The sequence below is a fragment of the Guillardia theta genome (assembly GCF_000315625.1).
Source record: "Guillardia theta CCMP2712 unplaced genomic scaffold GUITHscaffold_18, whole genome shotgun sequence".
In the NCBI taxonomy this organism is placed as follows: domain Eukaryota; class Cryptophyceae; order Pyrenomonadales; family Geminigeraceae; genus Guillardia; species Guillardia theta.
This window is the reverse complement of record NW_005434656.1, coordinates 321,359-338,181: the sequence shown is the minus strand read 5'-3', so window position 1 is coordinate 338,181 and position 16,823 is coordinate 321,359. Positions and strand designations below refer to the sequence as shown.

Here is a 16,823-nt window from a genome sequence, read left to right as displayed (position 1 = left end):
TCTGGTGTAGGGGTGGTCCAGAACCCTTCCAGCCAACTTTACTTTGATAATCAATCCTCGCTTTGACCCACACTACTGAGCCGAGGCGTGCTTTGTTGGGAAATGGATGGAAACCGCATCAGACAAAGTTGGAGGAGGAGGAGGAGGAGGAGCAGAGGAGGAGGAGGAGGAGGAGGAAGTGAAGAAAGAAAACAACTAGATAAGGCGGAGGAGATCGAGTACATCAAAGATTGAGAAGGTATCAAACAAGAGTTAGCACTGTGTGGATACAGAAAGCCTTGTGGGCATGGTTGAATTACGAAATAGAATGTATTCGAGTTTCAGTGGTTGAGCTTTCGGGCTGTGGCGTGCTTATGTGGAATTCGGTTTCTGCATACAGGTCGTATTTGGACGCCTGTGGGAATATGGATTTAGCCATCAAGTAGTCAATGGCTAGGATAGATTGTTCACTGGTATTTCCTCTTGAGAACATCTGTACATAAATTGTCACCAATCGGTTCGGTATTGCTGAAGCATCCTTGCATTCTAGATACCAGGTTCATTGGATAGAGGATGATTAGAACTCTTAGGTAGAATCAGGGAAGACCCTTAAATCTTCCTGAACCCCATGAACTGCAAAAGCAAGTTATCACGGAACATCCAATCGTGTTGACAAGATTTTCGAGCAAAGAATGTTACCTGAAGCAGATTTACTGGGTGAGAAAACCAGAATCTCTTTTTCATCGAAATCATTGTTGTATGTTCTGGACTTCAAGCTCTTATTCTCGTCCGTCAGTCTTTCGATCTCCTTCTCCAGCATTTGTATGCGTCTGTTGAGAGTTGCATTCTCTTCCACCATCTCAGAGGTTGCTTGCATGGATCTGTTACGTAGTTTGGTCATCTTCTGCTCGAATTCCAATTCGAGCATCGCCTTCTGCTCAGCTAGTTTCGCAGCACTGTCATTTTGCGAGCTCCGAACGATTGATTCTAAGTTCTTGTGTTCTTCAGTCAACTTGTTGAGAGCAGCCTCGAGAGAATTACATTTGCTCTGTAGTGCGCTAATCTTGGCCATATTAGTAGCATCCACTCGTTTCGCCTCAAGATCCTTTTTCTCCATTTTCTTGATGGTTTGCCTTAATGTCTTGTTTTCTTTTGCTAATTGACTTAACTCTCCCGCTGTATGATTTGCGCTTTCTATTGCCTGATTCCTCTTATTCACAACGCCTTGCATAACAAAAATTGCCTCGTTCATCATGGAAATCAAAGCTGAAGTCTCCATTACAGCCGTGCTCCCAACCTCTCCCATTGATTCTTGAGCACGGGCTATTCTTTTTTGATCTTCCAGCTCTGCTTCCAGCTCCCGCTGTTTCATAATGGTCTCTTGCGTCCTTGCCTTTGCAAGCAGCATGCTTGTTGCTTGTAGCATTTCAGCCACGCGTTTCTCATTGAATGATGACTCCTTCAAACTTTCCTCATCTATTTCGTAAGCATATGTTTGACAGCTTCGATGTATCCTATCGAATTCGCGATGAAAAGCAGAATCAAGTTTGGACAAGGGATTCGGCAAATGGATCTGGAGGATTACAGAACTTCAGATAGTTGTCATGCATAATAACAGAGAATCGACCTGTTTATCAGCGCTGTCCAGCAGGAGATTCGTTACGATCGTGTCACTAATACGACCTCCCTCATTCGCTCCGTACTTGATTCTCTCGCGAAAGCTGTTTGCCAGTATTGATGAAGCAAAAACCATTTTTGCAGAAAGCGGGGCCTGACTGGCCTTTGAAGTAACATCATCCTGTTGAAGATCTGTCGAGCTGCCTTCATCACTGGCGTCGACAGTGATTTTCGATGGGCGCTCATCTTCAGCTGGTTCTTGTGGAAGAGGGAGTGACATAGAGGCTCTTGACTCCTGTGCAACGTCTCCCTTGCCGGAATCTCTGTTCCCGGAGTCTCTTTTGGTATATTCAAGAATCTCGCTCTTGAGCCTTTCGTTTTCTTTGATCAAAGCATAGACTATACTCCGTGGAATTTGATTTGACAAAGCGAGATCACCATGCCGCCCTGATTCTGTCGAATTTCTTACAGTGAAAGGAGCTTGTTGTGGGGTTGCTAAGGTGCTTCTCGTTTTCAATCCTGGCAGTACCAACTTCTTTCTTGGAGATACCAAGTGCTCCACAGACAATAATGCATGTCGCTTACTGATGTTCTCTAAAGAATTTGAACTTATTGCAATGTGATCAGCTGATACACTGTCTGCAAAGGAATTTCTATTGTATACACCTACTCCATCCTTCAGGTCTTTTGCAACTTTAGCATTGGAGCGAGAAGTCGCCGCAAAATCGTCACACGCCTCAAGAAATCTATGAGGAAAATAGAGAGGAAGCGTTTTGCGAGAAGAATTTGTCTTCCTTGCGTCCACCTCCGTTGGAAGGTCAAACATCTGCCGTGCTGGAGGAGGATGGTGCAACCTTTCAGAACTTCAATATCAGAAATGAGCAATCCATCTTGTGCCTCAAGAACATGTCTTCTGCACTGCCCTGAGCAGTCAGTGGTCTCGTTGCTTGTTCCTGCTTGGCAAGGTCGTCATGTCCTGCGGCAGTCAAAACGTTTCAACCGTTGTCAAGGCAATGAAAACGGCTCCGCCTCAGGCTGTAATATATTCCTCCGGGCCCCGGGGCCGATAACGCCGAGTGGCGGTCAGACTGGGCACTCGCCACCTCCGCAAAGTTTGTTGTGGGAGGGGCGGTCAAACCATGCTCCCCCGCTCCCCCAAGCAGCCAAGCAGCAGCCGCAAGCTGTCGAGCCCAGCCCATGGCAGCAGATACCAGGACTCCTCTCTGCATGCTGTCACGGCATTAGCGCCTCCCCGGACCTTTCTGATAAGCCTTGCTCTTGTCCTCCCTTCTCGCGATCCTTTTATTCCGTCTCTTCATCTTTGCTGGAGAGCGCTTGCGTTTCTACCCAACGTCATAGCCACGGTCAAGCCGGTCCTGACTGCCTCGGTGTCTTTTTACATCTTGTCGCTCCCCTTCTCTCTCCCTCCCCTCTCCTCCTCCTCCTCTCGATTGTTTCCTTGCCTCCCCTGCCTTCTCCTCCCGCGTCCTCCTCTCTCTGCCCTAGCCTCAAGGGAACAGTCTGATGCGACCCTGCGCCCTCTGCTGTGTACTTCTTGCGCTCTGCGCACGACTGGCTACGTGCTCCGTCTGGAGCTGCTGCAACGGAGACTGGTTCGATCCCAACTGCTGGGACTACATGCCGGGAAGCAGTGACGACGCGCAGTTCCAGCTGGCCAGTAACTGCAATGTGACCTTCAGCAACGCGTCTGTGACTGTTGGATCGATCACGCTGTCTCTGTCAATCTCCGCGCCAATCCCTTCTTCTCCGCTGCAGCTGTGGTTCGTCAAAGCTTCTAGCTTGCAAGATAAGCCGTCGCTCACCGTGCAGACTATCACGGTCGGGAACTACATTGCGCTCACTGCACTAGCACTCAACATCGCTGCAAGTCAGCAGGTCACGACCTCCTTTCAGTCGCAGCTCGTCTGCTACGGCTCCAACATCGGAAGCTCAAGCTGCGCATCCTGTGCACCTACAGGAACTCTGACTGTCGCCGGGCACAGCACGTTTTTGCTCAAGCCCTTGAGCGCCCTGGACACAGTCTACCTCACCATGAATATCAAGAACTCCGGCAGCATGCAAATCAACGGAGGCCAAAGCGTCTACATGTCAGGGAACCTGGTCAACAGCAACAAGCTGTATCTTCAAATCTCCAATTTCATCCCTGCCGCCTACAGTAGTTGGAAGAATGATGTTACGGGGACCATCACTTTCTCCAACGATGGCTCCTCGACCAAGTACTACATGAGGTTTATGTCTGCCTTCAACAACTCAGGCACCGTTCAGATCGACGCTCCCTGCACGGTGGTATTCGCGGGTGGTGGAACCAACACAGGGCTGCTGGGCGTAGACGGCTCCTTAAACGTGACCAACAGTTACAACTTCGTCTCTAACACGATGCAAGGCAGCGGCTCTGTGTATCTCCAGTCGATCAACAGCGTGCTTCTTGCAGGATCATGCGGCAGCTCCATCAAGCTCTTTGTCCATGGGCCCACCACCATTGCCCAGCTCTTCCAGGTCAAAGCTGGATGTACTGTGACGATGGGGGCGACAGATCTTTTCGCCGGATCCCTCAAGGGAGCAGGCGTGTCTGCTTCCTCGATATCCGTCTTGAGCGGAGGGGTCTTTGGATCTGACGGGTCGACTGCCTGTAGCATCTCGTCGCTGACTCTGAGCAACGCCGGGAATGTAGCGTTGCTCAGCATGGCGTTTGCGAGCCAGACTATCATCTCAAATCAGGCTCAAGGCGTAGTAAGCCTTACAGAGACAAGACTGCAGGATCAAGCGTCGAGCCTCCTCCTGACCAATGCGGGCGAGCTCGTCATGACGGCAAGCGCCTTCAGCTCCGTACAAAACTCTGGGCGAGTCATCATCATCCAGTCAAGCTCCTTGTCGCTCGCCTTGTCCTCCACGGCTTCCTTCATGCAGCAATCAGGTGTCGTTGCCACAATCGTCAATAACGCCATGAGTGCCAGTGTGCGAGTAGCTGCTTCACCTGGGTATGGTGGGAGTCCAAGCTTCACGTTGTCAGGATACGCTGAGCTTGACCTCCTTCCTGGAACATCCTGGATCTCGCTGTCGTCCAACACTTCCGTTTGTAGTCTGGAGATGAAGAATGTCGTCCAGGCGTCGATGGCGGACTCAACCCATGGCTGTGATGTATCATTCTCCTACACGAGCTTGAGGTGTGTCGGTGAGTGTACGTTCCTCGGGGCGATCTCGATAGCCAACACGTCTACCTTCCTGGGCAACGGCACGGTGATCTCTCACAGCTTCTCCTTCGGTCCGGTGGCTGCAGGCCAGGAGCTAGTGAGCGAGGCTCCGTTCCGCAACGTCGGGTCTTGCGTCGCTTGCGGAGGAGTGTTGTCGCTCCGTGGAGGCTTCGTCCAGGTCGGAGAAGCCGCTGTCCTCAATCTCTGCGGGGGGCAGCTGCTGGGCAATGTGAGCATTGTACAAGGTTCTCTCTTTCCGGGCGGCAGCATCGTGGGAGACGTGGATCTAGGAGGACGGCTGACGTTTGGGGAGAACATGAGTCTCAACGTCGTCGGCTCCTTCAGGTCAACGAGCACGAGCCTCATCTCGCTCTCATTCGAGCTGACTAACTCGGCGACCGCCGGCCTGATCGCGACGCGATCGAACCTGCTCAATGTCACGCAGGCGCTTGAGCTGAGCGGCAGGGTCTCCTCCAACTGGACGTGGATCGGCCCTCCCAGCCTCAATCTGTCCTCTCCGATTTTGTTTCTTGCAGCAAGCTCGCTCACGGCTTTGACCAGAGGAGAGCTGGCGGTTGAGATCAGGCAGTTCGATCCGCAGACTCTACTTCCTCTGTTCACGAACAAGCAGATGTTATTTGACTTTCAAGGCTGTCCCGACGGCACCACCGGCACCTATATGTGCGATGGATGCTCTCCAGGGACCTTCTCACGCAGAAATGGCTTGGCCCCTCTCCAGTGCGAGTCCTGTCCGGCAGGCTCGTATCAGGTCAAAGCAAGGCGTCTGCCACCTGCTAGCTTGCTGCTTGCTGACTTTGCGCCTATCAGAACACGACCGGGTCGTCTCAGTGTATGGAGTGTCCAGCAGGGTATGTGCAGGGCAGCGCGGGCTCGACTTCGTGTACGGCGTGTCCTGCAGGCTCGTATCAGGTCAAAGCAAGGCGTCTGCCACCTGCTAGCTTGCTGCTTGCTGACTTTGCGCCTGTCAGAACACGACCGGGTCGTCTCAGTGTATGGAGTGTCCAGCAGGGTATGTGCAGGGCAGCGCGGGCTCGACTTCGTGTACGGCGTGTCCTACAGGCTCGTATCAGGTCAAAGCAAGGCGTCTGCCACCTGCTAGCTTGCTGCTTGCTGACTTTGCGCCTACCAGAACACGACCGGGTCGTCTCAGTGTATGGAGTGTCCAGCAGGGTATGTGCAGGGCAGCGCGGGCTCGACTTCGTGTACGGCGTGTCCTGCAGGCTCGTATCAGGTCAAAGCAAGGCGTCTGCCACCTGCTAGCTTGCTGCTTGCTGACTTTGCGCCTATCAGAACACGACCGGGTCGTCTCACGATGGTCAGGCTATTCTGTGAAGGTATGTGCAGGGCAGCGCGGGCTCGACTTCGTGTACGGCGTGTCCTGCAGGCTCGTATCAGGTCAAAGCAAGGCGTCTGCCACCTGCTAGCTTGCTGCTTGCTGACTTTGCGCCTATCAGAACACGACCGGGTCGTCTCAGTGTATGGAGTGTCCAGCAGGGTATGTGCAGGGCAGCGCGGGCTCGACTTCGTGTACGGCGTGTCCTGCAGGCTCGTATCAGGTCAAAGCAAGGCGTCTGCCACCTGCTAGCTTGCTGCTTGCTGACTTTGCGCCTATCAGAACACGACCGGGTCGTCTCAGTGTATGGAGTGTCCAGCAGGGTATGTGCAGGGCAGCGCGGGCTCGACTTCGTGTACGGCGTGTCCTGCAGGCTCGTATCAGGTCAAAGCAAGGCGTCTGCCACCTGCTAGCTTGCTGCTTGCTGACTTTGCGCCTATCAGAACACGACCGGGTCGTCTCAGTGTATGGAGTGTCCAGCAGGGTATGTGCAGGGCAGCGCGGGCTCGACTTCGTGTACGGCGTGTCCTGCAGGCTCGTATCAGGTCAAAGCAAGGCGTCTGCCACCTGCTAGCTTGCTGCTTGCTGACTTTGCGCCTATCAGAACACGACCGGGTCGTCTCAGTGTATGGAGTGTCCAGCATGGTATGTGCAGGGCAGCGCGGGCTCGACTTCGTGTACGGCGTGTCCTGCAGGCTCGTATCAGGTCAAAGCAAGGCGTCTGCCACCTGCTAGCTTGCTGCTTGCTGACTTTGCGCCTATCAGAACACGACCGGGTCGTCTCAGTGTATGGAGTGTCCAGCAGGGTATGTGCAGGGCAGCGCGGGCTCGACTTCGTGTACGGCGTGTCCTGCAGGCTCGTATCAGGTCAAAGCAAGGCGTCTGCCACCTGCTAGCTTGCTGCTTGCTGACTTTGCGCCTATCAGAACACGACCGGGTCGTCTCAGTGTATGGAGTGTCCAGCAGGGTATGTGCAGGGCAGCGCGGGCTCGACTTCGTGTACGGCGTGTCCTGCAGGCTCGTATCAGGTCAAAGCAAGGCGTCTGCCACCTGCTAGCTTGCTGCTTGCTGACTTTGCGCCTATCAGAACACGACCGGGTCGTCTCAGTGTATGGAGTGTCCAGCAGGGTATGTGCAGGGCAGCGCGGGCTCGACTTCGTGTACGGCGTGTCCTGCAGGCTCGTATCAGGTCAAAGCAAGGCGTCTGCCACCTGCTAGCTTGCTGCTTGCTGACTATGCGCCTATCAGAACACGACCGGGTCGTCTCAGTGTATGGAGTGTCCAGCAGGGTATGTGCAGGGCAGCGCGGGCTCGACTTCGTGTACGGCGTGTCCTGCAGGCTCGTATCAGGTCAAAGCAAGGCGTCTGCCACCTGCTAGCTTGCTGCTTGCTGACTTTGCGCCTATCAGAACACGACCGGGTCGTCTCAGTGTATGGAGTGTCCAGCAGGGTATGTGCAGGGCAGCGCGGGCTCGACTTCGTGTACGGCGTGTCCTGCAGGCTCGTATCAGGTCAAAGCAAGGCGTCTGCCACCTGCTAGCTTGCTGCTTGCTGACTTTGCGCCTATCAGAACACGACCGGGTCGTCTCAGTGTATGGAGTGTCCAGCAGGGTATGTGCAGGGCAGCGCGGGCTCGACTTCGTGTACGGCGTGTCCTGCAGGCTCGTATCAGGTCAAAGCAAGGCGTCTGCCACCTGCTAGCTTGCTGCTTGCTGACTTTGCGCCTATCAGAACACGACCGGGTCGTCTCAGTGTATGGAGTGTCCAGCAGGGTATGTGCAGGGCAGCGCGGGCTCGACTTCGTGTACGGCGTGTCCTGCAGGCTCGTATCAGGTCAAAGCAAGGCGTCTGCCACCTGCTAGCTTGCTGCTTGCTGACTATGCGCCTATCAGAACACGACCGGGTCGTCTCAGTGTATGGAGTGTCCAGCAGGGTATGTGCAGGGCAGCGCGGGCTCGACTTCGTGTACGGCGTGTCCTGCAGGCTCGTATCAGGTCAAAGCAAGGCGTCTGCCACCTGCTAGCTTGCTGCTTGCTGACTTTGCGCCTATCAGAACACGACCGGGTCGTCTCAGTGTATGGAGTGTCCAGCAGGGTATGTGCAGGGCAGCGCGGGCTCGACTTCGTGTACGGCGTGTCCTGCAGGCTCGTATCAGGTCAAAGCAAGGCGTCTGCCACCTGCTAGCTTGCTGCTTGCTGACTTTGCGCCTATCAGAACACGACCGGGTCGTCTCAGTGTATGGAGTGTCCAGCAGGGTATGTGCAGGGCAGCGCGGGCTCGACTTCGTGTACGGCGTGTCCTGCAGGCTCGTATCAGGTCAAAGCAAGGCGTCTGCCACCTGCTAGCTTGCTGCTTGCTGACTTTGCGCCTATCAGAACACGACCGGGTCGTCTCAGTGTATGGAGTGTCCAGCAGGGTATGTGCAGGGCAGCGCGGGCTCGACTTCGTGTACGGCGTGTCCTGCAGGCTCGTATCAGGTCAAAGCAAGGCGTCTGCCACCTGCTAGCTTGCTGCTTGCTGACTTTGCGCCTATCAGAACACGACCGGGTCGTCTCAGTGTATGGAGTGTCCAGCAGGGTATGTGCAGGGCAGCGCGGGCTCGACTTCGTGTACGGCGTGTCCTGCAGGCTCGTATCAGGTCAAAGCAAGGCGTCTGCCACATGCTAGCTTGCTGCTTGCTGACTTTGCGCCTATCAGAACACGACCGGGTCGTCTCAGTGTATGGAGTGTCCAGCAGGGTATGTGCAGGGCAGCGCGGGCTCGACTTCGTGTACGGCGTGTCCTGCAGGCTCGTATCAGGTCAAAGCAATGCGTCTGACACCTGCTAGCTTGCTGCTTGCTGACTTTGCGCCTATCAGAACACGACCGGGTCGTCTGAGTGTATGGAGTGTCCAGCAGGGTATGTGCAGGGCAGCGCGGGCTCGACATCGTGTACGGCGTGTCCTGCATGCTCGTATCAGGTCAAAGCAAGGCGTCTGCCACCTGCTAGCTTGCTGCTTGCTGACTTTGCGCCTATCAGAACACGACCGGGTCGTCTCAGTGTATGGAGTGTCCCAGCAGGGTATGTGCAGTGGCACGCGCGGTGCTCCCGACTTCTGTTGTACCGTGCGTGATCCTTGCAGTGCCTCCGTATACAGTGTCAAAAGCAAGGCGTCTGCCACCTGCTAGCTTGCTGCTTTGCTGACTTTGCGCCTATCAGAACACGACGGGTCGTCTCAGTGTTATGGAGTGTCCAGCAGGGTATGTGCAGGGCAGCGCGGGGCTCGACTTTCGTGTACGGCGTGTCCCTGCAGGCTCGTATCAGGGTCAAAAGCAAGGCGTCTGCCACCTGCTAGCTTGCTGCTTGCTGACTTTGCGCCTGTCAGAACACGACCGGGTCGTCTCAGTGTATGGAGTGTCCAGCAGGGTATGTGCAGGGCAGCGCGGGCTCGACTTCGTGTACGGCGTGTCCTACAGGCTCGTATCAGGTCAAAGCAAGGCGTCTGCCACCTGCTAGCTTGCTGCTTGCTGACTTTGCGCCTACCAGAACACGACCGGGTCGTCTCAGTGTATGGAGTGTCCAGCAGGGTATGTGCAGGGCAGCGCGGGCTCGACTTCGTGTACGGCGTGTCCTGCAGGCTCGTATCAGGTCAAAGCAAGGCGTCTGCCACCTGCTAGCTTGCTGCTTGCTGACTTTGCGCCTATCAGAACACGACCGGGTCGTCTCAGTGTATGGAGTGTCCAGCAGGGTATGTGCAGGGCAGCGCGGGCTCGACTTCGTGTACGGCGTGTCCTGCAGGCTCGTATCAGGTCAAAGCAAGGCGTCTGCCACCTGCTAGCTTGCTGCTTGCTGACTTTGCGCCTATCAGAACACGACCGGGTCGTCTCAGTGTATGGAGTGTCCAGCAGGGTATGTGCAGGGCAGCGCGGGCTCGACTTCGTGTACGGCGTGTCCTGCAGGCTCGTATCAGGTCAAAGCAAGGCGTCTGCCACCTGCTAGCTTGCTGCTTGCTGACTTTGCGCCTATCAGAACACGACCGGGTCGTCTCAGTGTATGGAGTGTCCAGCAGGGTATGTGCAGGGCAGCGCGGGCTCGACTTCGTGTACGGCGTGTCCTGCAGGCTCGTATCAGGTCAAAGCAAGGCGTCTGCCACCTGCTAGCTTGCTGCTTGCTGACTTTGCGCCTATCAGAACACGACCGGGTCGTCTCAGTGTATGGAGTGTCCAGCAGGGTATGTGCAGGGCAGCGCGGGCTCGACTTCGTGTACGGCGTGTCCTGCAGGCTCGTATCAGGTCAAAGCAAGGCGTCTGCCACCTGCTAGCTTGCTGCTTGCTGACTTTGCGCCTATCAGAACACGACCGGGTCGTCTCAGTGTATGGAGTGTCCAGCAGGGTATGTGCAGGGCAGCGCGGGCTCGACTTCGTGTACGGCGTGTCCTGCAGGCTCGTATCAGGTCAAAGCAAGGCGTCTGCCACCTGCTAGCTTGCTGCTTGCTGACTTTGCGCCTATCAGAACACGACCGGGTCGTCTCAGTGTATGGAGTGTCCAGCAGGGTATGTGCAGGGCAGCGCGGGCTCGACTTCGTGTACGGCGTGTCCTGCAGGCTCGTATCAGGTCAAAGCAAGGCGTCTGCCACCTGCTAGCTTGCTGCTTGCTGACTTTGCGCCTATCAGAACACGACCGGGTCGTCTCAGTGTATGGAGTGTCCAGCAGGGTATGTGCAGGGCAGCGCGGGCTCGACTTCGTGTACGGCGTGTCCTGCAGGCTCGTATCAGGTCAAAGCAAGGCGTCTGCCACCTGCTAGCTTGCTGCTTGCTGACTTTGCGCCTATCAGAACACGACCGGGTCGTCTCAGTGTATGGAGTGTCCAGCAGGGTATGTGCAGGGCAGCGCGGGCTCGACTTCGTGTACGGCGTGTCCTGCAGGCTCGTATCAGGTCAAAGCAAGGCGTCTGCCACCTGCTAGCTTGCTGCTTGCTGACTTTGCGCCTATCAGAACACGACCGGGTCGTCTCAGTGTATGGAGTGTCCAGCAGGGTATGTGCAGGGCAGCGCGGGCTCGACTTCGTGTACGGCGTGTCCTGCAGGCTCGTATCAGGTCAAAGCAAGGCGTCTGCCACCTGCTAGCTTGCTGCTTGCTGACTTTGCGCCTATCAGAACACGACCGGGTCGTCTCAGTGTATGGAGTGTCCAGCAGGGTATGTGCAGGGCAGCGCGGGCTCGACTTCGTGTACGGCGTGTCCTGCAGGCTCGTATCAGGTCAAAGCAAGGCGTCTGCCACCTGCTAGCTTGCTGCTTGCTGACTTTGCGCCTATCAGAACACGACCGGGTCGTCTCAGTGTATGGAGTGTCCAGCAGGGTATGTGCAGGGCAGCGCGGGCTCGACTTCGTGTACGGCGTGTCCTGCAGGCTCGTATCAGGTCAAAGCAAGGCGTCTGCCACTGCTAGCTTGCTGCTTGCTGACTTTGCGCCTATCAGAACACGACCGGGTCGTCTCAGTGTATGGAGTGTCCAGCAGGGTATGTGCAGGGCAGCGCGGGCTCGACTTCGTGTACGGCGTGTCCTGCAGGCTCGTATCAGGTCAAAGCAAGGCGTCTGCCACCTGCTAGCTTGCTGCTTGCTGACTTTGCGCCTATCAGAACACGACCGGGTCGTCTCAGTGTATGGAGTGTCCAGCAGGGTATGTGCAGGGCAGCGCGGGCTCGACTTCGTGTACGGCGTGTCCTGCAGGCTCGTATCAGGTCAAAGCAAGGCGTCTGCCACCTGCTAGCTTGCTGCTTGCTGACTTTGCGCCTATCAGAACACGACCGGGTCGTCTCAGTGTATGGAGTGTCCAGCAGGGTATGTGCAGGGCAGCGCGGGCTCGACTTCGTGTACGGCGTGTCCTGCAGGCTCGTATCAGGTCAAAGCAAGGCGTCTGCCACCTGCTAGCTTGCTGCTTGCTGACTTTGCGCCTATCAGAACACGACCGGGTCGTCTCAGTGTATGGAGTGTCCAGCAGGGTATGTGCAGGGCAGCGCGGGCTCGACTTCGTGTACGGCGTGTCCTGCAGGCTCGTATCAGGTCAAAGCAAGGCGTCTGCCACCTGCTAGCTTGCTGCTTGCTGACTTTGCGCCTATCAGAACACGACCGGGTCGTCTCAGTGTATGGAGTGTCCAGCAGGGTATGTGCAGGGCAGCGCGGGCTCGACTTCGTGTACGGCGTGTCCTGCAGGCTCGTATCAGGTCAAAGCAAGGCGTCTGCCACCTGCTAGCTTGCTGCTTGCTGACTTTGCGCCTATCAGAACACGACCGGGTCGTCTCAGTGTATGGAGTGTCCAGCAGGGTATGTGCAGGGCAGCGCGGGCTCGACTTCGTGTACGGCGTGTCCTGCAGGCTCGTATCAGGTCAAAGCAAGGCGTCTGCCACCTGCTAGCTTGCTGCTTGCTGACTTTGCGCCTATCAGAACACGACCGGGTCGTCTCAGTGTATGGAGTGTCCAGCAGGGTATGTGCAGGGCAGCGCGGGCTCGACTTCGTGTACGGCGTGTCCTGCAGGCTCGTATCAGGTCAAAGCAAGGCGTCTGCCACCTGCTAGCTTGCTGCTTGCTGACTTTGCGCCTATCAGAACACGACCGGGTCGTCTCAGTGTATGGAGTGTCCAGCAGGGTATGTGCAGGGCAGCGCGGGCTCGACTTCGTGTACGGCGTGTCCTGCAGGCTCGTATCAGGTCAAAGCAAGGCGTCTGCCACCTGCTAGCTTGCTGCTTGCTGACTTTGCGCCTATCAGAACACGACCGGGTCGTCTCAGTGTATGGAGTGTCCAGCAGGGTATGTGCAGGGCAGCGCGGGCTCGACTTCGTGTACGGCGTGTCCTGCAGGCTCGTATCAGGTCAAAGCAAGGCGTCTGCCACCTGCTAGCTTGCTGCTTGCTGACTTTGCGCCTATCAGAACACGACCGGGTCGTCTCAGTGTATGGAGTGTCCAGCAGGGTATGTGCAGGGCAGCGCGGGCTCGACTTCGTGTACGGCGTGTCCTGCAGGCTCGTATCAGGTCAAAGCAAGGCGTCTGCCACCTGCTAGCTTGCTGCTTGCTGACTTTGCGCCTATCAGAACACGACCGGGTCGTCTCAGTGTATGGAGTGTCCAGCAGGGTATGTGCAGGGCAGCGCGGGCTCGACTTCGTGTACGGCGTGTCCTGCAGGCTCGTATCAGGTCAAAGCAAGGCGTCTGCCACCTGCTAGCTTGCTGCTTGCTGACTTTGCGCCTATCAGAACACGACCGGGTCGTCTCAGTGTATGGAGTGTCCAGCAGGGTATGTGCAGGGCAGCGCGGGCTCGACTTCGTGTACGGCGTGTCCTGCAGGCTCGTATCAGGTCAAAGCAAGGCGTCTGCCACCTGCTAGCTTGCTGCTTGCTGACTTTGCGCCTATCAGAACACGACCGGGTCGTCTCAGTGTATGGAGTGTCCAGCAGGGTATGTGCAGGGCAGCGCGGGCTCGACTTCGTGTACGGCGTGTCCTGCAGGCTCGTATCAGGTCAAAGCAAGGCGTCTGCCACCTGCTAGCTTGCTGCTTGCTGACTTTTCGCCTATCAGAACACGACCGGGTCGTCTCAGTGTATGGAAGTGTCCAGCAGGGGTATGTGCAGGGCAGCGCGGGCTCGACTTCGTGTACGGCGTGTCCTGCAGGCTCGTATCAGGTCAAAGCAAGGCGTCTGCCACCTGCTAGCTTGCTGCTTGCTGACTTTGCGCCTATCAGAACACGACCGGGTCGTCTCAGTGTATGGAGTGTCCAGCAGGGTATGTGCAGGGCAGCGCGGGCTCGACTTCGTGTACGGCGTGTCCTGCAGGCTCGTATCAGGTCAAAGCAAGGCGTCTGCCACCTGCTAGCTTGCTGCTTGCTGACTTTGCGCCTATCAGAACACGACCGGGTCGTCTCAGTGTATGGAGTGTCCAGCAGGGTATGTGCAGGGCAGCGCGGGCTCGACTTCGTGTACGGCGTGTCCTGCAGGCTCGTATCAGGTCAAAGCAAGGCGTCTGCCACCTGCTAGCTTGCTGCTTGCTGACTTTGCGCCTATCAGAACACGACCGGGTCGTCTCAGTGTATGGAGTGTCCAGCAGGGTATGTGCAGGGCAGCGCGGGCTCGACTTCGTGTACGGCGTGTCCTGCAGGCTCGTATCAGGTCAAAGCAAGGCGTCTGCCACCTGCTAGCTTGCTGCTTGCTGACTATGCGCCTATCAGAACACGACCGGGTCGTCTCAGTGTATGGAGTGTCCAGCAGGGTATGTGCAGGGCAGCGCGGGCTCGACTTCGTGTACGGCGTGTCCTGCAGGCTCGTATCAGGTCAAAGCAAGGCGTCTGCCACCTGCTAGCTTGCTGCTTGCTGACTTTGCGCCTATCAGAACACGACCGGGTCGTCTCAGTGTATGGAGTGTCCAGCAGGGTATGTGCAGGGCAGCGCGGGCTCGACTTCGTGTACGGCGTGTCCTGCAGGCTCGTATCAGGTCAAAGCAAGGCGTCTGCCACCTGCTAGCTTGCTGCTTGCTGACTTTGCGCCTATCAGAACACGACCGGGTCGTCTCAGTGTATGGAGTGTCCAGCAGGGTATGTGCAGGGCAGCGCGGGCTCGACTTCGTGTACGGCGTGTCCTGCAGGCTCGTATCAGGTCAAAGCAAGGCGTCTGCCACCTGCTAGCTTGCTGCTTGCTGACTTTGCGCCTATCAGAACACGACCGGGTCGTCTCAGTGTATGGAGTGTCCAGCAGGGTATGTGCAGGGCAGCGCGGGCTCGACTTCGTGTACGGCGTGTCCTGCAGGCTCGTATCAGGTCAAAGCAAGGCGTCTGCCACCTGCTAGCTTGCTGCTTGCTGACTTTGCGCCTATCAGAACACGACCGGGTCGTCTCAGTGTATGGAGTGTCCAGCAGGGGTATGTGCAGGGCAGCGCGGGCTCGACTTCGTGTACGGCGTGGCCCGGCAGGTGTTCCTTGCAGGCTCGTATCACAGGGCGGTCTGCCACCCAAAGCAAGGCGTCTGCCACCTTTGCTTTAGCTTTTTGGCTGCCCTTTTGCTGAAAACCACCGAACTTTGGGGCGCCTATCAGAACGCGACCGGGTCGTCTCAGTGTATGGAGTGTCCAGCAGGGTATGTGCAGGGCAGCGCGGGCTCGACTTCGTGTACGGGCGTGTCCTGCAGGCTCGTATCAGGTCAAAGCAAGGCGTCTGCCACCTGCTAGCTTGCTGCTTGCTGACTTTGCGCCCTATCAGAACACGACCGGGTCGTCTCAGTGTATGGAGTGTCCAGCAGGGTATGTGCAGGGCAGCGCGGGCTCGACTTTCGTGTACGGCGTGTCCTGCAGGCTCGTATCAGGTCAAAGCAAGGCGTCTGCCACCTGCTAGCTTGCTGCTTGCTGACTTTGCGCCTATCAGAACACGACCGGGTCGTCTCAGTGTATGGAGTGTCCAGCAGGGTATGTGCAGGGCAGCGCGGGCTCGACTTCGTGTACGGCGTGTCCTGCAGGCTCGTATCAGGTCAAAGCAAGGCGTCTGCCACCTGCTAGCTTGCTGCTTGCTGACTTTGCGCCTATCAGAACACGACCGGGTCGTCTCAGTGTATGGAGTGTCCAGCAGGGTATGTGCAGGGCAGCGCGGGCTCGACTTCGTGTACGGCGTGTCCTGCAGGCTCGTATCAGGTCAAAGCAAGGCGTCTGCCACCTGCTAGCTTGCTGCTTGCTGACTTTGCGCCTATCAGAACACGACCGGGTCGTCTCAGTGTATGGAGTGTCCAGCAGGGTATGTGCAGGGCAGCGCGGGCTCGACTTCGTGTACGGCGTGTCCTGCAGGCTCGTATCAGGTCAAAGCAAGGCGTCTGCCACCTGCTAGCTTGCTGCTTGCTGACTTTGCGCCTATCAGAACACGACCGGGTCGTCTCAGTGTATGGAGTGTCCAGCAGGGTATGTGCAGGGCAGCGCGGGCTCGACTTCGTGTACGGCGTGTCCTGCAGGCTCGTATCAGGTCAAAGCAAGGCGTCTGCCACCTGCTAGCTTGCTGCTTGCTGACTATGCGCCTATCAGAACACGACCGGGTCGTCTCAGTGTATGGAGTGTCCAGCAGGGTATGTGCAGGGCAGCGCGGGCTCGACTTCGTGTACGGCGTGTCCTGCAGGCTCGTATCAGGTCAAAGCAAGGCGTCTGCCACCTGCTAGCTTGCTGCTTGCTGACTTTGCGCCTATCAGAACACGACCGGGTCGTCTCAGTGTATGGAGTGTCCAGCAGGGTATGTGCAGGGCAGCGCGGGCTCGACTTCGTGTACGGCGTGTCCTGCAGGCTCGTATCAGGTCAAAGCAAGGCGTCTGCCACCTGCTAGCTTGCTGCTTGCTGACTTTGCGCCTATCAGAACACGACCGGGTCGTCTCAGTGTATGGAGTGTCCAGCAGGGTATGTGCAGGGCAGCGCGGGCTCGACTTCGTGTACGGCGTGTCCTACAGGCTCGTTTCCAGATTCAAACTTATCATCTTGTGTTGTTACCCGGACGTCATCTCATCTTCCAATTCCCAATGCATCTATTGAGTACAATTCCTCAACAGCTTTTGCTACGTCGAACGGGACTGCGATTGCCTCGTTGAACGGGACAGCCATGGCCTCGTTCAATGACACATCACTGATCATGATAATTTCTGCTTCAACGACTCCAGAGAAATCTCAAAGAAT

The 16,823-nt window shown here is 56.6% G+C and overlaps 3 protein-coding genes across 3 annotated transcripts; 2 read left to right on the top strand and 1 right to left on the bottom strand.

The window, feature by feature from the left end:
- Nucleotides 1-565: 565 nt before the first annotated feature.
- Nucleotides 566-1,387, bottom strand: GUITHDRAFT_136008 (hypothetical protein; the record flags this gene model as incomplete). The annotated part of the gene is made up of 2 exons (XM_005836244.1): nucleotides 566-612; nucleotides 679-1,387. 2 exons carry the CDS (start codon nucleotides 1,385-1,387, stop codon nucleotides 566-568), a joined length of 756 nt encoding a protein of 251 aa, XP_005836301.1.
- A 7,174-nt stretch (nucleotides 1,388-8,561) lies between these two features.
- On the top strand, nucleotides 8,562-13,167 carry GUITHDRAFT_48955 (hypothetical protein; the record flags this gene model as incomplete). The annotated part of the gene is made up of 9 exons (XM_005836243.1): nucleotides 8,562-8,639; nucleotides 8,699-8,800; nucleotides 8,860-8,961; nucleotides 9,528-9,629; nucleotides 12,425-12,526; nucleotides 12,586-12,687; nucleotides 12,798-12,848; nucleotides 12,908-13,009; nucleotides 13,069-13,167. Coding segments are annotated over 9 exons (840 nt in total), but the record flags the coding sequence as incomplete, so codon positions are not given.
- Nucleotides 13,168-14,862: 1,695 nt separating this feature from the next.
- On the top strand, nucleotides 14,863-16,596 carry GUITHDRAFT_60952 (hypothetical protein; the record flags this gene model as incomplete). The annotated part of the gene is made up of 8 exons (XM_005836242.1): nucleotides 14,863-14,943; nucleotides 15,544-15,645; nucleotides 15,705-15,806; nucleotides 15,866-15,967; nucleotides 16,027-16,128; nucleotides 16,188-16,289; nucleotides 16,349-16,450; nucleotides 16,561-16,596. Coding segments are annotated over 8 exons (729 nt in total), but the record flags the coding sequence as incomplete, so codon positions are not given.
- Nucleotides 16,597-16,823: the final 227 nt, after the last annotated feature.